Genomic DNA, 24,153 nt, shown 5'->3' with positions numbered 1-24,153 from the left:
AAGGAAAACGTGCCTCTGCTCCGCCGTGCACAGTGCGCTCCATGATGGGAGGCAGCCCTGCTGACCCCTGCTGTGTGCAGAAGTCTCTGGGCGTGTGCATGAGAGGCTGGGGGCTTCCCTTTCATTGGCCAGTGCCCCTCCCTTTCCTCAGTTATGGTGGAAGAAAGATGGCCGAGGACATCGGAGGAGGAGAGAGAGGGTCTCTGCCCCATTCAGGTGAGGCTGCTGGTGGATGGGCAGGTTAACCCAGGGGAGGGGATAGGCTGACCCCCGAAGCCAGCTAAGGGCCCCTGATCTGTCTGCAGCTATTGCCCCCCCCCCCTTTCCTCCCTGTCCTTAAGCTGGTAGCAGAAGTCAGCTTTGATTTTCTGGCCCCTTTGTGATCCATAGTTGATGGTAATTTAGTCCAGCACTTGTGGAGGAGGAATCGGCTGGTGGGGGAGGGGGGGTCGCTTCAGTCAGGGGCTGCAGACTAATCGCCCAGATCTCTTTTCTCCAACTTGCTCTCCTTCGGTTGGAGTTACAGCAGCTTGTTTCACAAGGCTGTGATGGACAGCTGGGATTTGCAGAGCAAACTAAGGTGCTACTGAAAGAGGCCAGGTGCCCTTAGCTTGCTGGGGTGCCCTTCCTAAGCTGTGCCGGATGGGGGTCCCTTTCACTCAGGCCTGAAAGGGGGGTGACTGGAGTGCTAGTGATCGTTTCTTGAAGGCCTTGATGAGAGAGTCTCTGGCCTGGATATGCGGCAAACGGGGGTTCCCGCGAACGGGGCCAGAATTCCCAACCCAGTGTCTGGCTGCTAGGAATGCGGCAAGGCAGCTGCAAATGAGGATCTGCTTTCTGGGCTTCAGAGAGTGGTGGGGATGATGAGTGGGCCTAGGAAAGAAAAGGGCTGCCCAAGGCACCGGGAGGCACCGGCCTCTCTTCCAGGCTCTCTTCACCCAGAGATCAGCTGCAGGAGCTAGAAATCCCTCTTCTGGGTGTATGTGTTTGTGTGTAGGGGGATTTTTTCAGTCCCCTCCGCTGCATTTCATTGCTTGGAGCTGAGCTGTGCTTCGCTGGGTGGGCTGGATGCGAGGAGCAGCATGTGATCCAGCCAGTGGCCCCTCCCTCCTCCTTTGGCCACTCTCCTGGAGCAGAAACCAGATTCCCTTTCAGCACCTCCCTCCCCCACATAAACTCACACCACCCACTTCCAAGGCATGCAGGGAAGCCTGGATCTTGCCATGCTGGGAACACTCTGTGCTGTTACATAATCTGGCTTGACCTAGGAAAGGCGGTGCAGCCTCTCTGCTCGGGGCCCTTCCTCTCCTTGCACCCCCCACCCACCCCGAAAGGCCCTGTGCTAAGCAGACACATGGCTAGCAAGCTGAATGGGGTGGGGGCAGGACCGGAGAGTTGACAGTGTTGGGGGATAGCTGAGCCCCCTGGAGACAGGGCTGAGCAGGGCGGGACCACATCCAGAGCGGGAGAAAACAAGGGGACATTCCCGAAAGGCTGAGCAGACAGGGGACTTGCCCCTTGGCATGCTTTAAACAAAGTGGGCCACATCTCAGTGTTTGGGGCAGGATGGGGTTTGGGTGCTGCACAGATGTTTCAAGCCCTCTGCACCACACAAGAAAAGATTGGCTGCCATTTGTCAGAAATGGTGTAGGGTCTCCTGGACTAGATGACCTATAAAGTCCCTTCCAACTCTCTTAATCTGTTTAAAAACCCATCAGTCCGGGGGGGGGGCACCGTTTAGGGAGGGCTGAATGACGCCTGCAGAGATGCCTTCTGTGAATAGAATTGAATTGAATTGAATTGAATTGAATTGTTTATTGGCCAAGTGTGAATGGACACACAAGGAATTTGTCTTTGGTGCATATATTCTCAGTATACATAAAAGATGCATTCATCAAGAATCAAGGTACACTTTATTTTTTAATTTTTAAAAAGTTTTTTATTTTAAACACATTAAAAACACATTAAAAATCAAACATATACATACAACAAAAAATAACACAAAAAAGAAAAATATCACTTTAAAAGTACACTTTAAATACCACTTTAGATTGAACTGAAAAGGGAAACAACAGGAGAGAGGGGAAGGAGTAGAGAGAGAGGAAGGGAGAAGAGAGGAGAGGAGAGAACAGAAAGAAGAAAGGGAAAAGGAAAGGAAGAAAAGAGGGGAAAGAGGAGTAGAGAAGGTTAGAAGTGGGGAAGAGAAGGAGAGAAAGAACGAAGGAAGTAGGAGAAGAGAGAGGAAGGAAGAGAAAGGGAGGAGAAGAAGAAAGATTGGAGTAAAGGTAAAGGGTAAAAGAGCAGTCCCGAAAAAGTAAAAATTAAAAATGAAGGTTAAAAGAAAAGATGAATAAAAAATGATGAAAATGACTGTACATGTAAATGTGTTTATGAGAAATAAAAATAAAAAATAAAAAAGAATCATAACGTACAACACTTAATGATAGTCATAGGGAACAAATAAGCAATCAAATCATACTAGGAAACAAATCAATATAAATCATAAGGATACAAGCAACAAAGTTACAGTCATGCAGTCATAAGTGGAAGGAGATGGGTGATGGGAACGATGAAAAGATTAATAGTAATAGTAATGCAGCCTTAGTGACAGTGTTGAGGGAATTATTTGTTTAGATTCGGGAAAAAACTGTCCTTGTGCCTAGTTGTTCTGGTGTGCAGTGCTCCATAGCATCGTTTTGAGGGTAGGAGTTGAAACAGTTTATGTCCAGGAGGTGAGGGGTCTGTAGATACTTTCACAACCTTCTTTATGACTCGTGCAGTCTACAGGTCCTCCATGGAAAGCAGATGGGTAACAGTTGTTTTTTCTGCAGTTCTAATTACCCTCTGAAGTCTCTGTCTGTCTTGTTGGGTTGCAGAGCCAAACCAGACCGTTATGGCGGTGCAGATGACAGACTCAGTCATTCCTCTGTAGAACTGGATCAGCAGCTTGGCATGGAGAGCCTGGTATGTTCAGGCTGAGCTGCGTTCACCAGCCTGCCCTTCTCCTAGAGGTGCCATCTCTGAGTTGGTGATGGTCAGGGAGAGGGAGGGGAGGAGTGCATTGGATTGGATGGTTGCAAGAACGAAGGGCAGGGATGGCTTGCGTAGCCCAGAGCAGCTTCTCCCATTGCCAAGGACGCTTCGGGCGGGGTATGTGTGTGTGTCTGGCATTCTGGCCTTGGAGGGAGACAATGAAGCTGCCACTTTCTGCAGCCCCTTGGAGGTCCTTGACCCTCTCCACTTTTAGCCTGCCTGGCTGTCTTTAAGGTGGGCCTGGGTCTGCTCAGAGGTAGAGAGAGAAGTGCACATGGCTGCACAGCCTCCAAGTTAACGCTGCCCACAATCCACTGTGGGCCTGGAGAGAAGAGGAAGCCACCAGGCAGGCTCACTTGTCTCATCAGCCACCTCCCTGGGCTGCCCGGTGCTCCAGGCCCCGCCCACTCAGGAACCCTCCCTAGCGGAGGGCAGGGTGGGACTTTACCCCCTCCCGGAGGAAAGAAGAGGGCACCTGCTGCTGGCCACAGCCAGAGAGGCTCTGCCATTCCTGGGGAAGCAAGGCCAGGCCGAGCACGGATGGCAGAAGCGCCATGGGTGGGTTCACAAGGGCACACCAATGCAGGTGCCCCCTCCCCGGGTTGGCTTCATGGGGCCCAGGGTTGTTTGCTGCTTCTCTTTTTAACGAGAGACCCCTCGACCAGATGCAGGCAAGGTCCCTTCCTTGCCAAGACTCCCCCTCACACACTCCCAGTGCACAGGGGAAGGTGGATGGCAGTTGGATGGCAGTTTCCCAGGGGAATGGGTCCTGCTGGCACCAACTGGTGGCCTCTGCTGTGTGGTGCAAGGGTAGCGCTCCTGGGATCAGCCCCTCCTTATTTAACATGGACTTCCCCAATATATCCTCCCCCCACCCCCACTCAATCCCTGGAGACCAGGGGTGCCCTTGAAGTTGCTCTGCTCTGCCCTTTCAGATTGCAGCTCCTTGCCTCATCCAGTGACTGTCCACCTGTCCTTGCTTGGGGGGCATAGGGGGTATCCTGTTAGCATGCCTGTGTTGTGGCCCATACGCGGCCTGTGCGGCTGGCACTTGAGTCGGACAATGAGACTGGAGAAGATGTGGTGCCAGAGGCAGGGATTCAGCCAGCGCCTTCAGAATCTCCAGAAGCTCCCTTAAGTGAAGAAGATGAAGAGGAGGAGCCTCTTCTCAGTGCACGGGTGCGCAGAGCTGCCAAAAGGCAGGAGTGGCTCCTCAGGAGGAGGTCTCCTCGAGTAAGGCTTGGGGCTAATTGGCCACTCCCTTAGCCTATTTAAGGAGGAACGCCGACTGAAGCAATTTGCAGGGAACAACTTCGTTCACTCTCCTTCGTGCCTTGATCTTGGTTCTCTGCAAATTGCTTCTGGGCTTTCTGCCAACCATAGTAAGATTAAGATTATTTATTCTTTGGATTCTTGCAGGCTGTTAAGAAAGTTAATTAACAGCCTTTGATTGAAAAAAAAAATGATTTTATTTTAGTAAACTAAAGTTTGTACAGACTTTGTGTGTGCTGCGTTCTTTGGGGTCCGTAGCTGGGGCAGAACAGCCTGTCTCTGCCCAGCCCTTAGCAGGGTGCTTGATGTGCCAGCCGGTGGGGCACTTCAGGTTCAGCAGGGGCAAAGGGTGAACTGGAGCCTTCCAGATGCTGCTGGTTGCCATTTTGGGGGAGGGGAATTCTGCTTTGTGGGGTGATTTTTTTTTTTGCTTTAATTTATATGCCGCTCTTCTCCAGAAACTCAGGGCGGCTTACAATGCGTTAAGCAAGAGCCTTCATACTTTTGTATATTTATACAAAGTCAGCTTATTGCCCCCACAAACTGGGTCCTGACTATTCTGTGTCTTTCTCACCACCCTATTTTTGCCTCCTTACAGGACTGTGTGAGGTGCAGGCATGCCTTCCAATGAGCCCTCGAGCCCCCCTTCCTGCCTTGCACATCACAAGAGGAGCCCATTGGCCAGGCCAGGTTCAAAGTGGGGGGGCCACGTGGGGCAGCCTGAGAAGATGGAAAGGGCCTCCCATAATTGCCCCCCCCCAATCCCAGCTGCCCAGTGAGTGAAGGAGAAAAGGACTCTGGATTTTCAGGTATGGACCCTTGCCCGGGGGTGGGGGGCATGCTATAACAGCCCCCTTGCTGGGGCAGGGTCTCTGTCCCAGTGGTGCGGAATCAATGGCTGGGGACTCTGGGTGGAGGTGAAGGGGGCAAGAGGAGGACAGTGGTCTTCTCCCTGGGAGCGGAAGGGTGACCCGCATGATGCTGGGTGAACCTGGCGCACTCGCTCCTCAAAACCACCCGAGTTGGCGTGGGCGGCGCTGCAGGAGTGGCAGCCACAAAGGGCTTCTGTGGCCAGGAGCCACCCAGCCTGTCCCCTCGCTGGCTTCACTCGCTTCACCCCCCTCTCTTTGCACAGACGGCAGCTTGGAGTGCCTGAGTGCCATTGAGCAGACGGACAACGAGGACTCGGCCAGCCCACCCTTGCCCCCAAGGCCGGCCAAGTCGCAGAAAGCGAAGGAGAGGCTCCTGGGTGGCACCTTTCCTGGTGGGCTCACACCTCTCTACCTCATCAAGAATGTGATCCTCAAACAGGTAGCCTGTGTGGCTGGCCACCTGGGCCAGGCCCTTCCTCACCCCCCCTCACCCAGCCTGGCCACACCACCGACCTGCCTGCCTGTGGGTGTTTATGGCACCTAGGAATCGGATGCCATTGGGTGGCCCAGGGAAGCCTCCCTTCTGACCCCCTGTCCCTCTCGCTCTCTTACAGACCCTGGGAGTGTCCCCCACGACCCCCTTCCTGGCCTGGAGCAACCAGCACCCCCTGGAGGGTGCTCACAGCTCTGCAGCCCACCTCCTCCTCCTCCAGGAGCCCATGGCCTCTCTGAAGCCCATGCTCCCCAGCCAGAAGCCCTCTGTCAAGGAGATCCACTTCCCCACCCTCAGCGCTTACCCCAGAATTGCTGCTCACCTGGGCTGGCAGGCCGAGGAAGCACCCAGCCCAGTGGCAGAGCCCAGCAGGCACAAGCAATTCTACGCAGGGGAGGCCTGGGCATCTCCAGAAGCCCCCACCACAAAGGACAGCTGCGAGAAACCGCCAGAAGAGTCGCCTGCGAACTCACAGACTTCTGCCCTTGTGTGGCCAGAGGCACCCGCTCGGCCCACCCTGTCCTGCGCTGGGTTATCCCCTGCTGGGGACAGGATGGCTGTCAAGGGTGCCAGGAGGCCGGGGGGACACAGCCTGGCGAGACAGCACCGCCTGCACAACACAGTGGAGATCCTGCGCAGGTCAGGGCTGCTGGGCATCACGCTACGGACCAAGGAGCTGCTCCGGCAGAACAGCAGAACCCAGCGGGAGCTGGCCCAGCTGCGGGAAGAGGCCCAGCTGCTGTGCGAGGCCATCCGGAGCAGCGACTCCCGGGTGTGGGCTCGCTTCCAGGACGCCATCTGCTGCTTGGCAGCCCCCTGCCCATCCAGCAAGGGGGGCGGTGCTCAAAGCCACTTGGGGCAGCAGCCAAATTTAGCCGCTCAGCCCACGGGCCCTCTCCTGCCCAGCCCTGGAGAGCTCCTGTCCAGCTCTGGGCTGGCTCTTGGCCCAGACACCACCTTGCCTGTGGCTCTGCCTTAGCTGCCCCCTGAGCTCACGTTGTGCCCTGAGCAAAGGGGCACCATCTCTCTCACCAAAGGAGCTGGCAGCTGCCAACGGGCCCTGCCTGGCCTTGCCCTGCCGGCGAAGGCGTTCCTTTTCCTGGTGTGGTACTTGGTCTCAGGGTGGGCTGGTTTCTCCTGAGCTCCCAGGATGGGGTTTAGCAAGCACAGGATCAGAGCCCAGAAAGATGGAGAGGGAGGAAGGCATTTGGGAAGCACCCATCATGTTGGGCATTCTTTGCGTCAGCCATGAGCTTCTGTCTCCAGAGTTTGGGCAGTCAGAAGTGGGGGACCCACCCAAAGTGGCAATCCGGACATCACTCCCCTGGCCCTCGGCTAGCAGCTGCACTGGTCTGTTCATCGGGGCAACTGTGCCCTGAAAGAGCTGGTTCTCTGCTGATGAACATTGAGGCTGTTCAGAAGTAAGCTTCCCCCCGAAGCCTGCCCTGCTGTTACCAGGAGAGGCATTAATAAAAGAAAGTAAAAATCTGGATGTGATTCAGCCTTTGTCCTTTGCCACTGCCCTGTGGGTAAGAGGGTGCCGTGGGGTGAACGGGTGCTGGGGCAGCCACTGCAGGGCAGCAAAACTTCAATCTTGGAGTGAGCAAAGTCTTGGGCACCCCAGGATCAGCCCTTCAGCCTCGCCAGAGATGCTAAGAAACCCCTTTGGCCAGGCCGGAGTGGCACAAGGCTTGGGGAACCACATTTGGGAAGGGTATGTGATGTAGGGGCAGCCTGTTGGGAAGGTTCAGGGGCCGCCAGGGGGGGGGCCTAGCCATGGGCAAGAGCAGAGAGAGAAGCGTAGAAGTGTGTCCCATCTCCCCCTTGAGATGTCTTCCGTGTCTATCTGGATCACCCCCTCCCCAAGAACCTCTGGATTACTGTTTACTGCCTCTGACCAGCTTCTGGGGTTATATCAAAGCCTTTGACATTTACAGGTTTTCAAGAAGAGATTGGACAACCATTTCTCTGAAACGCTATAGGATTTCCTGCCTGAGCAGAGGGTTGGACTAGAACAGGGGTCTCCAACCTTGGCAACTTTAAGTCTGGAGGACTTCAACTCCCAGAATTCCCCAGCCAGCAAAGCTGGGAGTTGAAGTCCACCAGGCTTAAAGTTGCCAAGGTTGGAGACCCCTGAAGTCCATAGCAAGTCTGTTATTCTGGAGGCGGGGATCCCTGTTTCGGGAAGACTGTTGGCTGGGACCTTCTGTACTTGTCCAGATGTGGATTTTAGGCTTCTGGGAGAAGAAAATGTAGCCCAACAACAGTAAACCCACGTTTTAAAAAGTTTCCAGAGAACTAATACAAGGAAAAGTCAAATTGTATAAAAATGTGACAGGGCCCTCATCTGCCATTCTAGCAGAGCAGAGCTTTGGAAAGTGCCAAAAAAAGTTGTTTTAAGTATTTACAGTCTTTAGCTGGGAGCTGCTCCCAGGTGTCTGTTCTGGGTTTTGGAAGTTGGCTGCTTCACCTGCTCTGGCCACAGTGGGGAGGGGGGAGGAGGCTGTCTCTATGCCCCTGACCCACATCTGGGGGACAGAGGAAGGGGAAGGGAAGGAAGAAAGGCAGGCATGGTGGGAGGAAAGCCTTTTGGCCTGTGGCCGCAACACAGACAACTTGAGGCAGTCACGCTTTTTTATTTTTCAAAAACAAAAACAAAGCATAAAAATATTATCATTCCATACAATTAAAGGCAGTGTATCAGTTGGTGGCATTTTTTGTGCTCCTCCTCTCTTCAATTTATCACTAAACATGCTAGTTTATTTCCAAAAATTTCAACATCCATTTATATCATAATTATTTCCAATTCTTATTCTCTATCCATTGGTAAAATAAGTCCCATATCAAATAGTATTGTCTATCTTCCTGCTCTCTTATTTCAAATGTCAATTTACTCATTTCAGCACATTCCATCATTTTCTTAATAATTTCTTCATCATTAGGTAACTCTTCTCCTTTCCAGTTTTTAGCAAATACAATTCTGGCTGTTGTCAAAAGATTCACAATTAAATACTGCAGTTCTTTATTATATGTCTCCAGTATGATCCCTAATAAAAATATCTGTTTTAAAGTCAATATGTCTCTTTATCATTTTTTCCAACCACGTGTGTATCTTAGTCCAGTATCTCCTTGCTTCTATGCATGTGGTAATAGGATCCTGGGTCTGATGACATTTCCAACATTTCTCGGATTTATTCTGGAACATTCTGGCTATTCTCGACGGGGGTAGATGCCACCTGTAGAACATCTTATACAAATTCTCCTTATATGCTGTAGACATTGTCATTTTATAATTACGTGACCACAATTTTTGCCATTTCTCTAAATCAATACCATAGCCAAAATTCTTCCCCCATGCTATCATTGATTCTTTAACTTGTTCTTCTTCCAATTTAACCTCTAATATATAACCATATAGCTTTTTAATTACGTGGTCATAAGAACCCATGAAAATCTTGTCTAAATTAGTCAATACATTTTAAAAACCTTGTTTAAGATCTTCTCGATATCTAGAAAGTATTTGTATGTATGAAAACCAAGAATGGTGTGGTTATTTATGTAAATAAAAAATTTTCGGCTAAAGTTATAGAAGCAGATGAAGATGGTAGGTTTGTAGCAATTGAATTATCTACAACAAACGGCCAAATTCTTCTGATTGGAATTTATGCTCCCAATCAACAACAGGATCACTACAAAATGTTACATACTAAAATACTGCAATGGGATTATAGATCTATTTTAATCATGGGAGACTGGAATGGAGTAATTGACTCCAAATTAGATAAAAAGAGTTTGGCGAAGTCTAGGATTAGGCTACCACAGACCTTTTTTGATATGAAAGAAGATTTGGAATTAAAAGATATTTGGAGAATACACAATCCAAAAGAATTGGACTATACTTTTTTTTCAGATAGACATAGATCCTTCTCTAGGATTGATTTCATTTTGTTGTCAGATGATCTACTTGTTAAAACAAAAAGAACAAAGATTTTTCCAAGAACTTTGACTGACCATAGCCCAGTATGGATAGAAATTGAGATAGGCAAGACTGAGAGACGCTCTTGGAGATTAAATGAGAACTTGTTCAGATATGAAAAAAATATAATAGAACTTAAAAAGCACTTGAAAGAATTTTTTGAAATAAATTTGAATAAAAGCACCCCAATAGAAATTGTCTGGGATGCAAGTAAAGCTTACATGAGAGGAGTGCTTATCTATATGAACTCTAAACATAGACTGATTCGACAAAAGAAAAGATCTGAATTGGAAGCAGAAATAAAGAATAAAGAACAGTTACTTATTAAAAATCCAACAGATGAAAGAATATGTGGTGCTATAAAACTTCTGAAAGACCAATTTCAAATGCTTATGGCGGAACAAGTTGCAACAAACTTACAATATGCGAAGCATAATACATTTTGTAACGCTAATAAACCGGGCAGATGGTTGGCCTATACATTGAGGAAAAAACAGTATACGGACTATTGATAGTATTGATATTGGAGGGAAAGAAATTTTTCAACAAAAATTAATTAAAGAAGCTTTTGTGGATTATTATACTAACTTATATGCTAAAGAGGATGTGCAGAATGGACTTATAGAAAAATATCTAGATGATAAAAGAGTTATAAAAATTACTGACCAACAAAAGGAAAGAATGAATTATCCTATAACAGTGGAAGAGATAATAGTAGCAATTAAACAATTAAAAATAGCTAAAGCTCCTGGTACGGATGGCTTGACTGCAGTCTATTATAAAACTTTGCAAGTCGAAATGGTGGAACAACTTAGAGATTTATTTTGCAATATTCAACAAGGGGGTAAAATACCCCCATCATGGACAACAGTTTACATATCTTTGATACCAAAAGAGCAAGCCGGTCCTAAAAAACCGGAGAATTATAGACCAATATCTCTTTTGAACTCCGACTATAAAATTTATGCGAAAGTATTAGCCAACAGGTTGATGCCAGTAATTCAAAAGGTGATTCATGACGACCAAGCGGGATTTATCGAGGGTAGATACATGAAGGACAATGTAAGGCAAGTAATAGATCTATTGGAATATCTTGAGAAGAACAAACAGATCCCTGCAGTGCTGGTTTTCTTGGATGCAGAGAAGGCCTTTGATAGAGTGGATTGGAATTTTCTACTAAAGACTTTTAAAAAGATGAACTTTGGGGATCAATTTGTACAGGCGATTTCAGCAATTTATCAAGAGCAAAAGGCACAGATTATTATTAACGGAAGCTTGACAACAGAGTTTAAAATTGAAAAAGGAACAAGACAGGGATGTCCGCTGTCCCCACTTTTATTTATTTTAACACTAGAAGTCTTGTTAAACACAATACGGGACTCTAATATCTTGAAAGGTATAATGATAAGGCAAGAGGATTACAGAATAAAGGCATTTGCAGACGATCTAGTTGTTACCCTAACACAGCCAATGGAATCAATAATCCTGATGAAGGACATTATACAAGACTATGGTAAAGTTTCAGGTTTTAGACTGAATCACAAAAAGACTAAGATGATAGTTAAAAATATGACACAAGATCGTAAACACGAGCTTGAAAGGAGGGCAGGTTTTGAGGTTGTACCAAGGGTAAAATATCTAGGAGTCCAGGTTGCAGAATCAAATATGAAATTGTTTCAAAATAATTATGAGGTGTTGTGGCGAGAGGTGCAGAAAGATATGGAGACTTGGAAAAAACTGCAACTGTCTCTACTTGGAAGAATAGCAGCAGTTAAGATGAACATTTTGCCAAGATTTCTTTTTTTGTTTCAAATGATTCCGGTGCTTAAAAGTGATAAACAATTGAAAGTGTGGCAAGCTGGAGTGAATAAGTTTGTCTGGAACGAGAAAAAGCCGAGAGTGAAATTGAAAATTATGCAAGATGTTCCAGAAAGGGGAGGTCTTAAACTACCAAACCTACAGCTATATTATGATGCAGCAGCTTTGACTCTAACAAGTGATTGGTTTGGAAGGAAAAAGACTGGAATATTGAATGTAGAAAGTTTTGATCTTGAATTTGGATGGCATGCCTACTTATTTTATGATAACAAAGTCGACAAAGTATTTAAAAGCCATATACTTAGAGACTCTTTGATGAGAGTTTGGAAGAAGCACCGATTCAAATGGGATTATAAAATACCGCTATGGCTGGATCTTGGTCATACTTTGTGGAATACAAATATAATGTCACTGGGGGGGGGGTTATATAAAGAGGTTCTTTTTACAGATGCGGGCAGATGGCAGCTGAAGACACTACAGACACTGTTGGCTGAAGGAATTAATATAACCTGGCTACAATATAACCAATTGCAATTGAGATGGAAAGAGGACCAAAAAACTGGTATTATGTTGCACGAGGAAGAATTGGTTAGACACATAAAAGAGAAAGGTCCAATGCATATTAAAAGGCTTTATAATGTTTTGTTAGAAAGGGATTCAGAAACCGAACTAGTTAAAGATTGTATGATTAAGTGGGCTCAAAATTTTGAAGAACCAGTGATGTTGGAAACATGGGAAAAAATTTGGGTTCAGAACGTTAAATTTACACACTCGCAGAATTTGAGGGAAAATTTCTATAAAATGTTTTATAGATGGCACTTAGACCCCAAAAAGTTATCATGTATGTACCCTAATGTTCAGCCAAAATGTTGGAGATGTGAATGTTTGGATGCTACATATTATCATGTTTGGTGGACCTGTAGAAAAGTTAAGGCTTTTTGGATAAAAATTTGGTGGGTCATGCAGAATGTTTTGAAGAAAAAAATTCAATTCTCTCCACAATTGTTTTTATTGGGTATAGTTAAGGGTTTTACATTGGGTGAAACAAAATCGATATTGTATATGATAACAGCAGCAAGATTGTTGATAGGTAAATACTGGAAGAATGAAGCTTTGCCCACTATTGAGGAATGGACTTTGAAGATGGCCAGTTTTGCAGAGATGGCGAAGATTTCAGCATACTTAAAAGATTGTTCACAAGAGACTTATGAATGGGAATGGAAAAAGTGGATAGAATATGTTCAGAACAAATATCAAACTAGGAAGTATCAAATAGCTTTTACTTGAAAATAATGTATTAGAAATTTTTTAATGTAATGAAGATAAAAAGAGAAATTATAAGGGGGAGGGAGGGGTTCAAGTTTTATACAAGTTTTATACTAAGGGGGGTTTTGTATCGGATATGAGTATATTGTGTGGAAGTCTGGGGGGAGGGGAGGGTTAGGGAGGGTTAGGGAGGTTTGGAAGTTTGGGGTGGGTGGTGGGGGGGGAAAAAGGGGAGAAAATGTAATTGTAAAACTTTTGCAATAAAAAAAAAAAAGAAAACCAATTCATCTTATACCCTTGATCATATCTTGCTTTGATTTAAGTTCACCCTTTTTGTCCAATAATTCCTTATATCTTATAATTTGTTTCCCTTTGAACGCCACTGGATACGAAAATGCTTCAATTGTAGATACCCAGACTGGTATCTTCAAGTAATGATTTTTTTTGTCTTCTCCCAGTTCAACCATAAGGTTTCATGTATTTTATGTCTTCTAAAGTACCCCTGTATTTTAGTTCCTTTATACCACAAAAAAGCATGCCATCCCAACAACAAATCATGTCCCTTCAAATTTAACAATTTAGTATTTTTTTAATGATATCCATTCTTTAATCCACAGTAAGCTAGCTGCTTGATAATAAAGTTGAAAGCTAGGTAAACCAAAATCACCCCTCATTTTAGCATTTTGTAATAACTTCATTTTTATTCTTGCCTTTTTCCCCTGCCAGATACAATTCAATCCCAAAGGGCTTCTTCTAATGGAGGTGCTTTGGGGATTTCCTGCCAAGGAAGGAAGGCGCCAGCCAGGATTAACTAACAACCCCAAGGCTCTTGGGGGGGGGTTGGGCAGTGGTGGATTAACCATTAAACAGACTAAGCATGTGGGGTTTAGGGCCCCAGGCCCGAAGGGGCACCACAAAGTTGAGAAAGAAAAAAAACCCAATGAAGAGTGGCTTCGTTTGTACAGTATGTACAGAGGAGGGGGGCACCAAGATTTGTCAGTGTTTAGGGCACCAGTGAGCCTTAATCCGCCACTGGTTTTGGGTCAGGCTGCCCCCCCCCCGTCCCCTCAGCTAATCTGGAGAGTGAAGAAGGATCCTGGCGGGTGGTTGGGCTCCAAAGCTCTGCCGGGGGTCCTCCCCTCCCTCTCGAGCAGCGCCCAGGGGCTGCCCCCCCCCCAAGAGCTACACTGCCTCTGGACTAGGGCGCTCCTCACAGCCCCCCTCCCGTTCTTGTATCGGGGACGGAAGGCCTCCTTCCCACCTGCTCTGCCCAGGGTCACTCGGGGACAAGGACTGCCCTGCCCGCCTGCCTTTCAAGCCCGGGGCCGGAGGATCGCGGGGAACGCAATTCCCGGCCCTTCGCTCGGGGCCGCTGTCCGAGGCAGCCCGGCTCACCCCTTTCCCCGGACAGCTGCCCAGCCCGGCCGGCCTCCCTCCCCCCGCAGCAGCGACCCTTGGCAAAGAGGCGGGGGCGGTGGGCGAGCGGACCGGCAGGGCTTCTCCGGAGGCGGCGCTCCCTTCTTCAGCCCCAGCGCAGAGCTGCGAAGGGCGGCCGTCCTATTAATTGCCTTAGGACAGCCGGCAAGGCCCACAAGAAGGGGTCCCCAAAGGCCAGCCGTGGTTGGGGGGGGCAGCTCGGCTGCGGCTTCTGCCCTGGGCTCCTTCCCTCCTCTAAGGGTGGGGGGAGGAGCTGTCAGCACCTTTGGCCGGCATTGTAGGGCTTTGGCTCCCTGCCTGGGGTCAAACTCCGCCTGTGTCATGGTAAATGTGTAAACTACAACACCTCCCTGATCACCCGGCCCTGCAAGGGTTAACCAACCATATACCCCATAACCCCTGTACCCACTCCTTACCTCTTTGCCCCTCCTCCTGGGTATTATAGCTCCGACCACGAGGTCCACATCCCATCCAGATGTATACCTGAAAGAGAAAGGTACAAGGTCAGTGACCTCCAGTACCATTAAGCCTACAATAAAGATACAGAAAAGAATTGAAGTCTGTCCTTGAGTTATTGGGCTAGATCCAACTTTCAACAGCCTGGGCTTTGTTTGTGCTGAAGGTGCTTCTGTTAGTACAAGGATATGATTTTAAACAGAAAACATTTCTGACTAACAAACACAACCACCCCACCCCACCCTTCACAGACCTCAATCCAACCCTGCCTGAGCTTTGGGTCTCTGAGCGGCTGGCTGTTGGGGGCAGAACAGGCTTCAAATGCACTGGGAATGATTAAAAATTGTTTGTGCATTTATGCTTAGGAGCAATATACACATCTGGCAAGATGAATATTGCCTCACATCTGCCGCAAGCAAATGGGGAAGACTTTGTGCCGCCCAAGGTGAGGGAAGATGGCACAACTTTGTGTGCTGCCAATACAAAGAAAGGAGTAAGGGAGGGTCCCGTTCGTCCCCAGGTAATTGCGTCCCCGCCTCTGCCAGACCTGGTGTAAACACTGGTTTTCCTGTTAGCTAAAGTCCTTCCTGAAAATACTTAAAGATGCAAATAGAGACATGGGGAAGACACCCCACAAAGCATTTCCTACATCTACCTTCTGCCAAGCCTGGTCTTGTCCAGATGCCCTCCGGTGGGGAGGGGGGGCGTTGTCTTCCCACTGATTTCTTCCCTGGGGGTCAACAGTCTCCCCAACAGCCTTCCATGGCAGACCTGGTGGGTTGCAACCTGCCAAGCCCAGGGCGTTCTGTGGGGACCAGTCCTCTGGAAGGGCCCCGGTCTGAGGGGGTCTCCTCAAGTGAAGATCCCCACTGAAGGTCCTGAAGGGCTGCCCCATCTGACCGGGAGGCATTTGCTGCTTCAATCCCCAGGGCCAGGAGCATCGGGGGGGGGGAGGAGGCTTTGCTGTCATAGGAGAGACTAAAGGAAAAGTCCACCTTCAGCCTCACCCCACTTCTGGCTCCACAGACGGGGTGCCCTGAGGGACCTTGAGGCCCTGGACTTTATGGTGCTCTTGTGCAGGGCCAGATTTCCAGCTCTTGGCTGCAGATGAGCTTCCTGGCCTGTAGCGTGCCCAATGGCAAAGCCCAAATGCCAGTCAGAGACCACACTAAATGCCAATCTGGAGGGCAGCAGCCCATATCCATTTGTTCCTAAAGGGGAGCCTCTGGGCTCCTGATCCCCAAGTCAAGGCCTGAAAACAGCTGGAAACAACTGCCTCTCCCTGCAGTTGTCCCAGGTAACTTTGCCCAGATGCAGATTTTCCCACCAGGCTGGGCACAACTGCTCTCTTAAACTTGAGTTTCCAAAAGTCATATTTAAAATAGGGGGCCTTATAAATCTTTTAAATCAATCAATATCAATATCAATCAATCCCCAGCAGATCCTGCACTGCCTGAAGGAACTGCCTGGTCACCAACCCAAGGCCTGCCACTGCCTCCCTCTCCTCTGGGTCTCTGGGTACAGCTGCTGAAGCTCCTGGGGCGCCCTTGCTTGAGCTGGCCCGGGAGCTTCTGGTGGCCCTCTGAGCACCTGGAGTGGAGAAGCAGAGGGAGGCCCCCAATGCCAGGACCCTCCTTACGCAGGAATGCAGCCATGCCCATGGGCACCAGGGGAAAAACAGAGAGAAGCGAGGAGATAAGGCATGGCATAAACACTCTGCAGAGATATGACTGATGAACCCTAGGTCATATGTTACCAAAAAAAAACTTTCTTTCTGATTTGGCACCAGTATCAGTGATTAAGCATTTGATATATTTACCTGGTGCTCTTACATAACCTAGAAGTGGTGCCAAACCCAGCCCCAGTTAAATGCCCACAACCGCACTGAGTCTGGACAGAGGCTGACAACATGGAGCTGGCAAGCATAATCTCCCTCTTCTTGGTCGCCTATCTCTCCTGCCTTGTCCTGCTGTTCGTCCGGAGGAAGTCCTCTGCCAGGGGCCGGCTGCCTCCTGGACCCTCTCCTCTGCCTCTGGTTGGGAACTTCCTGCAAATTAAGGCATTCAAAACCTTGTCTTCCCTCCTCAAGGTAAGTCCACCTCCCTTGCCCAGGGGAAGCCCCAGAGACGTTCTCCCCTCGTCCACTTCCACCTGGCCTCTTGGGTCTCCTCAGCCAGCGCCCTGGGTCTTCCTTTTCCACGATCCCAAATGTTCCCAGATGTCTCCTTCCAGCACCACCTTCCCTTAGCTTCCGTGAGATTCTTCGGGCTGAATCTTCTTTTGGGATCCAATCTGGATTGGTCTTCTTTCCTTTCTACTTCGGCTTCCATTTATGCATTCACACCTACGTGATATCTGGGAAAGGAGTTTTCCCCTTGGCCATCGCATCTTGGATTTGGCAGAATTGCCTTCTGATCAAGCAGATCGAGTTTCTCCCTGGGAGCCACAAGAATTAAGTTTAGAGAACACTTTTCTAGACTAAAGCGGTTCTCGAGCAGCCTGATGGGGCTGGGAAAATGATTTGCTTTCCTTGGGGAACCGTGTCAAGACTATTCAGCTGGCAGAGGAAAGCCTGTCCCCCAAAGCATGGCACACAAAGTTGTTTTGGGGAGCAATTCTATAACCTAGAGTAGCCAACCCCCCCACCCATTTTTAATTAGTCTAGTGTCTGGGATATTAATGATGAAGCATCAGGAAATGCAAATATCTCCTTTCCTGAGCTACACACCTGAAGGATACCAATGCTGCCTCCATTGTCAAAAGATCCCCCAGAGCCGTTTTCTAGAATATTGGAAGCTTTGTTTCCAATACTTTAGGTGTGTGTGTGTGTGTGTGTGTGTGTGTGTGTGTGTGTGTGTGTGTTGTCTTGGTGCAACTTTGGGACATTGTGCAATTTTTCTTTGGACTAAGGAGTACACAGTGTGTTATGTTACATGATGAATAAAGAAATGTTTATTTAATAAACAATATTTACGTTCTTGTTCCAAGAACTGGACTGTCAAGGCAACTGGTGATTCATCAAGGCACCTTCAGTGGCTGCCCTGCAAACGTTCTGGGTCAATCGTTTGAGCCACAACAGCTCAAGTCCTGCGAGTTGAATGACGCTCAGCCTAGTCCAAGGCAAAAATGAAATGGGCCCTCCTTTTTTTAAAAAAACAAGTTTTATTTAAAAAAATTCTTTCATCATACATGTTTTATGAACAGAGTGTTGACTGGGTCACAACTTATACATCTTATACATAATCAAAATCATCATGATAATATATCTTAACCTAGAGTAGCCAGCACCCCTACCACCCATTTTTAACTGGAGTAACTGTAACTGAGGAGAAATTTAAGGCGTAAAGTGATGTTATTCATATAAAATTGAAAATGATAAAGAATAATGGAAAGAAAATAATGTGGCAGAAGTTGAAATTATAAAATATGGAGAAAAAATTTAAATTTGTGATAAAGGATTATACAAAAAAGATGAATATTGGAAAAAATGAGAAGATTTTTTGCCTATTAAAGATTCACGCATGCTTTTAAATATCAAAAGTAACTTTTCATACATCTGCAACTTTATTTTATAACAATTTAAAAGGTTATTAATACCTCCCCAATTATATCTCTTTGCAATTAGCCAAAATTTAAAGTCTATATAATTTTCTTTAATTACCTCCATAAGATAGCTGCCGCCCCCGCTGCTGCTTCGGGAGAGCTGTTTCTGTTCCAGCAAGGAAATTTCCAATTCTTCGCAGTCCACAAAATGCCTCTCCTTCCTTTACCGTCCCTACAAGACAGCTATGGCTCGAAAGCCTCCCAGCAGCAGTTCATCCAGCTGGATTTCATGTGGCTCATCAGAGCCCGCTATTTTCCATCCGTTCCCACTGCGACATCAACCGGAAATCCAGCCCTCCTTGTAGCTGTCCTTCAAAGGGCAGTGGAGGCCGGTTTCCACAGCAGAGAAACTCTGATTGCGTTCCAAGAATTTGTAGTAATCCAGTGACACATGTCCTGTTGGTTCCATGCGGTTGGTTGAGGAAGGAAGAGCTTGGAAGCAAAGTCCAAGGAAGCTTGGATGGATCCCAACTCTTCCAGGTTTCCACACGGATGACCCTGAGGCTCAGGCTCAGCCAAGGGCATCTCTGGGGCTCCTCACAAAGGCACGAAGGCGCTGCCTTCTCCTTCATCCGCCCTGCAGCCCTGGGAACCCTCAGTTCTCCATTCGAGTTTGTCCTCAGGCAGACCTTGCTTGGCCGTTCATGGTTACCCAATTGATGAATTTGAGATGGGTGGCTCCATGAATCAAAATAATCTGTCGATCAGCCAAAGCTGGGTGATGCAGCTACCTACGGAGGCAGGTGGGTGATCCGCCTGTGGAAAGAGGAGCCCTGCAGGGTGGGGCAGATGAAAGAAGCACCCTGTGGCCCATTTTCTCTCTGGGAAGGATTTCAGCCATGGCCGCTTCCCTCCCTTCAGAGAATGTGAACATGGCAGCCCATCTTCACCTGAAGTAGAACCAGGGACGGGGCCATCTAACTCTGGAGAGCTGGATCTGAGTACAGGTAGAACTTGACTTACAACAGTTTGTTTAGTGACCATCCACTGGAAAATGTGACTTATGACCATTTTTCACAGTTACAATCTTTGCAGCATCCCCATGGTCACGTGATCAAAATTTGGACTGTCGGCAGCGGTCTCATATTTCTGACGGTCGCAGCATCCCCGGATCCCATGATCCCCTTTTGTGACCACCTGACAAGCAAAGTCAATGGGGAAGCCAGATTCACTTAACGACCGTGGCAAGAAAAATTGTAAAATGGGCCAAAACTCACTTAACAAATGTCTCACTTAATAACAGAAATGTTGGGCTCAATTGTGGTTGCAAGTCGAGGACTGCCTGTATTTTCATTTCTCCTTTTGGTTCCTCTTCCTGTGTGCAGCTGCGGGAAAAATACGGCCCCGTCTTCACGGTGTACTTTGGGAACCGCCCGATTGTGATCTTGTGTGGCTACGAAGCCGTGAAGGAGGCCCTGATTGACAAGGCGGAAGAATTCTCCGGGAGGAAAACCAACCCGACCCTGCAGAGGACCTTCCAGGGTTACGGTGAGGGTCTCAGGCTGGCGGGGCAGGAGCAGGCCAGGCTGCCCCCCCTTTCCTGGCCATGGGGCCCATTGCTCTCCTCTGCCCCCCAGGGGTGATCTTTGCCGAGGGGGAGCGCTGGAAGCAGCTGCGCCGGTTCTCCCTGACCATCCTGAGGAATTTTGGAATGGGGAAGAAATCCATCGAGGAGCGGATTCAAGAGGAGGCCCAGTTCCTGCTGGAGGAATTTCAGAAGACCCAAGGTGAGGCTGGGGAGGGGGAGAGAGAGAGGGGATGGTTTGAAAGGCCTCTGGACCAACCCACCATCCAATCCATTATAGCAATGCTGAGGTCAAGATGTCCAGAAGATAAACATAGAATCACAGGGCCAGAGGGGACCTGAGAGGCAGGAGACCTTGAGCAGGGGCTCGGACTAGGAGACTTCTGGTCCAGGAGATGCTTGGGCTGAAAAATAATTTTTTAATTATCTTAACTTTTGTATTTGTATGTTTTTTAATTTTGGCTGTTCACCGCCCTGAGTCCCCTCTGGGAGAAGGGCGGTATACTAACTAACTAACTAACTAACTAACTAACTAACTAACTAACTAACTAACTAAATAAATAAATAAATAAATAAATAAATAAATAAATGACTCAAAGAGGCATCAGGCATCCCTTCCTCTGCAAATAATTACATACAGGGGAAGAGAGGAACCACCTCCACCCCTCCCGAAACAAATCAGGAGAAAATTATTTACCTTTTTGGCCTAAGCAGTTCCTAAAACCTGTTGACCCTCCCTTTCTTCTCTCTTTCTCCCTCTGCACCAGAGAAGCCCTTCAGCCCCATCTTCTTCCTCAACTGCTCCGTGTCCAACGTCATCTGTTCAATCATTTTTGGGAATCGTTTCGATTACAAAGACAAGGAATTTCTGGCTCTCATGAAGATGATGAATGACAGCTTTCGGCAGATGAGCAACAGCTGGTCTCAGGTAGCTCCTCGCCTTTTTGCAGCAAAATGGGAGGTCCGAGACTGCTCCTCCTTCAGAGAAGCTGGCACTGTCTGAAGACGCTGGGCAACTGCCGTGGCTTGGGAGGATGAGAACTCTGGTCCAAGGCACAAGGGGCAGCCAGGAGGGAGGAAAGGACCCTTGAAAGAAAAAATCTCCAATATTCCTCTCATATCAGCTTTATTCTGCAAATGCACCTGCTGATTTATTCTTGAAATGCTGCATTCATTAATTGATTAATTGATCTCATTGAGTCCCTTTGGCTATGCATCCACTGGCTGCAATGAGCTCTTTTCTGACCCATCCTTTTCCTCTCGTTTCCTGCAGTTCTACGATATCTACGCCAACCTCCTGAGATACTTCCCAGGGCCCCACACCAAGATCTATGACATCCTGGAGGACATGAGGCTTTTCATTGCCAGGAGGGTGAAGAAGAACAAGGAGACCCTGGACCCCAACTCTCCCCGGGATTATATTGACTGCTTTCTCATCCAGATGGAGAAGGTAGGACGCGAGCAGAGAGCCAAGGATGATTTCCCCAGCCACAAGGCACAGGGGGCTTTGCCACAGGGCAAAAGAAGCCCCAGGGGTAGGAGCAGGCTTTCCCTTCCTAAGCAAACACAATCACCAAAGGACAGAAAGGCTGGGAGATGGGAGCTTCTCAGCCGGATTTTGTCAAAAGAACTTCCAACCCAGCCAAAGGGAAAGCGAGAAGCCCACCAGGCCACAGTCTCTGCAGCTGCACCAGGGCCCAAGCTGCCCTTCCTCCCTCGTTCCAAGGGCAACCTCGGGATGCCCAGCCTTTGCGGCTCCTTTCCTGCAGAGGGCACTGGGGCACTGGCAGAGATGGGGAGGGAGGCAGATGAAGCAGGAAAGAGGCCGGGAGTGGAGGCAGCCCATCCCCTGGGAATCCCTTGGCCAGTCTGGCCACTCGATAGGACCAAGGGGCCATTTCTGTTTTGGGGGTGCTGGCACTTGATCAGCCTCCAAAGAGGGCTCGTCTCGCCTGGTGTGCACCCCCAAACCCAGCTGGAAAGCCTCCTTCGAGCCCCCCCAGGGCTTCTCATGCACTTGGCTTCCACTTTGCCTTCAGGAGAAGGACAACCCGAACAGCGAATTCAACCAGAAGAACCTGGAGATGACCACCCTCAACCTGTTTTTTGCCGGGACAGAGACGGTCAGCTCCACCCTGCGATACGGATTTCTGTTGCTGATGAAGTACCCTGAAGTGCAAGGTATTTGGGGGTGTGTGATTCAGCCCAGTGGTGAAACCTGAACCGGTTTGCCACCAGTTCGCTGGCTGTGCATGTGCAGTGTGCGCCAAATGTGTGCTGCATGTGCGCGCATGCATGGTGCGTGCGTGCGTGGTATGTGGTGTGCGCCAAACATACTCTTTGCGTGCATGTGCAGTGTACATCAAACGCACACTGCACACACGTGCATGCACAGTACATGCCAAACGCACGCTTCGCACAGAAAAAGGAAGCTTGGGAAGGTAAGCAGAACAGTGAGGGGGGGAACAGCTATCCTGTGCGATTTAGATTCACTAGAAACTGGGATTTCCTTTTTTTTACTACCAGTAGGCCCGAACCAGTAGTTTTTATCACTACCGGTTTGCCTGAACCGGTGCGAACTGGTAGCATTTCACCACTGATTCAGCCCCACCAGAGCACATGCCTCTAGGCCAGGAAGCAGCCCCCACCCAAGTGCCACCGGAATCGCTAGGCCAGCAAGAAGTTGCTGTGAGCTGCACAAAGGCCTGGATCCAGCCTGAGAGCCACCCATATAGGAGGTCAGGCCAGAAGCTTCCCCTGCCGTGGGACGAAAGGGGGGATGCCAGCCCCACGGCCCTTGAGAATAGCCTCCTCAGCAGGTGGAGACCCTCCTGCCCAGTTCTTTGGCCACTGATCCAGGAGCATCAGAGAAAGTGCAGTTGAAGCCACTAAGTTTAAGGCCACCTTTTGCCAGCAAAAATGCAGGAAGAAATTGACAGTGTGATTGGCCAGAACCGGATCCCCAACATTGAAGACCGGAGCCACATGCCCTACGTGGACGCAGTCATCCATGAAGTGCAGCGGTTCAGCGACCTCATCCCCATGAACGTGGCCCACGCGGTCACCCGTGACACAGAATTCAGAGGCTACCTCATCCCGAAGGTCAGAGCCTTGGGGAGGGGAAGATGGGCCAAGGGGCATGGGGCTGGCATGTTGCCACACTGGGTGCTGGTTGGGCTGCCCAGCAGGATCGGGCAGAGAGACAAGGGGCCGAGGAGGGCTGGCCAGGATGCAGGAGCCCCAGGCGGAAAGTGCCCACCTTGAGGGGGCAGTTTGCTAGTGGCCCAAAGGCAGTGCCTCCTCTCCGCCCACCCAGCTGGCCAGGTGTGCTGGGGGGAGGGTGTCGATGGGGTCCCAAGACAGAAGGGTAGGAAAACCCAGGTACTCAGCACCATCCAAACCGGCCCCCGCTCTGTCACTGCAAAAAGGAGATTGTCTCTTGGCCGCCTTGCCCAGATTGCTCAGGCATCTTGTGCCACCTGGGCGAAAGAACCTCTATCCCTCTGAGCCGGGCCTTCCCTTCCTCAGGGCACAGAAGTCTTTCCCCTGCTCAGCACCGTCCTGCATGACGGCACCAAGATTAAAAGCCCCGAAGGGTTCCACCCGGAGAACTTCCTGGATGAGAACGGGCGCCTGAAGAGGAACGACGCCTTCGTCCCCTTCTCTGCAGGTGCAGATACACAGAGCCCCCCTTCTCCCCTCCACACACCCACCCTCCCGGGCCAGGCTTCTTGGCTGCCCTTGGGATTTTTCCTTTTGCGGCCTGTTTTTCTGGTTTCCATGCCAAGCTGGCATTGGGGGCTGTCTCGGCATTTCCTGCGTATGCTGGACCCCCCTTTGCCCCCACTGGCAACTCAGGAACCCAGGGAAGAGGCGGAAGGTGGTCCTCTAGGCAGCGGCCCTGCCTTTCCCAGGGAACGGTGAGCGGCTCCTGGCCATCCAGCTTTTGGCCAGGAAATGGCTTGGACCTGCCCAGAGGGACTAAGCCTGCTTCTCCCGCCTTTGCCTCACAGGGAAGCGTGTTTGCCTGGGGGAAGCCCTGGCCCGGATGGAGCTCTTCCTCTTCTTCACCACCATCCTGCAGCGGTTCCAGCTGAAGCCTGTGGTGGAGCCCAAGGACATTGACCTGACACCCGAAGAGTTCGGCTTTGCCACCATCCCGCCCCTGTACGAGCTCTCGGTCGTCCCCCGCTGAGAGAAGGGAGCCAAGCGGGTGGGCGAGTGCGCCCCACCTCTGCACTCCTGTGCTTTTGCACCAGCTGGACTTTCGGGGGGGGGGGTTGTTTGCACAGTCTCCTTCTCTGCAACCCCCCCAGGGGCCAGGATCTTTGAGGGGCTGGGGAAAGATGCCTCTTCCAGGTGTTTGCCTTGAAAATATAAAGCTTTGCGGGGATGCAGGTGA

General features: G+C 49.3%; 2 protein-coding genes and 1 long non-coding RNA gene across 3 annotated transcripts; 2 read left to right on the top strand and 1 right to left on the bottom strand.

Moving 5' to 3' along the window:
• Window positions 1–222: 222 nt before the first annotated feature.
• On the top strand, window positions 223–8,745 carry CIPC (CLOCK interacting pacemaker). Its single transcript, XM_060693753.2, is given in 5 exon segments — window positions 223–2,964; window positions 4,904–5,063; window positions 5,066–5,114; window positions 5,441–5,616; window positions 5,792–8,745. Coding segments are annotated over 4 exon segments (1,224 nt in total). The 5' UTR covers window positions 223–2,964; window positions 4,904–4,922; the 3' UTR covers window positions 6,650–8,745.
• Window positions 8,320–16,529, bottom strand: LOC148112327 (uncharacterized). Its single transcript, XR_015729457.1, has 2 exons — window positions 16,443–16,529; window positions 8,320–14,650 (listed from the first exon to the last, which is right to left on the bottom strand). It is a non-coding gene; the product is annotated as an uncharacterized LOC148112327 (long non-coding RNA).
• Window positions 16,530–16,532: 3 nt separating this feature from the next.
• Window positions 16,533–24,153, top strand: LOC117677828 (cytochrome P450 2G1-like). The gene is made up of 9 exons (XM_034438306.3): window positions 16,533–16,712; window positions 19,552–19,714; window positions 19,804–19,953; window positions 20,519–20,679; window positions 21,025–21,201; window positions 21,791–21,932; window positions 22,666–22,853; window positions 23,280–23,421; window positions 23,765–24,153. Exons 1-9 carry the CDS (start codon window positions 16,533–16,535, stop codon window positions 23,944–23,946), a joined length of 1,485 nt encoding a protein of 494 aa, XP_034294197.2. The 3' UTR covers window positions 23,947–24,153.

Source organism: Pantherophis guttatus, chromosome 10 (assembly GCF_059756535.1).
Source record: "Pantherophis guttatus breed Tessera chromosome 10, ASM5975653v1, whole genome shotgun sequence".
NCBI lineage: Eukaryota > Metazoa > Chordata > Lepidosauria > Squamata > Colubridae > Pantherophis > Pantherophis guttatus.
The sequence above is the reverse complement of the archived record's forward strand: the minus strand, read 5'-3'. Positions and strand labels throughout refer to the sequence as shown.

What these genes read in the sequence shown, in the direction of transcription:
- LOC117677828 (XM_034438306.3), top strand. Translation starts at nt 16,533, where the DNA reads ATGGAGCTGGCAAGCATAATCTCCCTCTTCTTGGTCGCCTATCTCTCC. An exon ending in GGAATTTCAGAAGACCCAAG is followed by an intron (nt 19,954 to 20,518) that starts GTGAGGCTGGGG and finishes CCTCTGCACCAG; the next exon opens with AGAAGCCCTTCAGCCCCATC. An exon ending in TGAGCAACAGCTGGTCTCAG is followed by an intron (nt 20,680 to 21,024) that starts GTAGCTCCTCGC and finishes CGTTTCCTGCAG; the next exon opens with TTCTACGATATCTACGCCAA.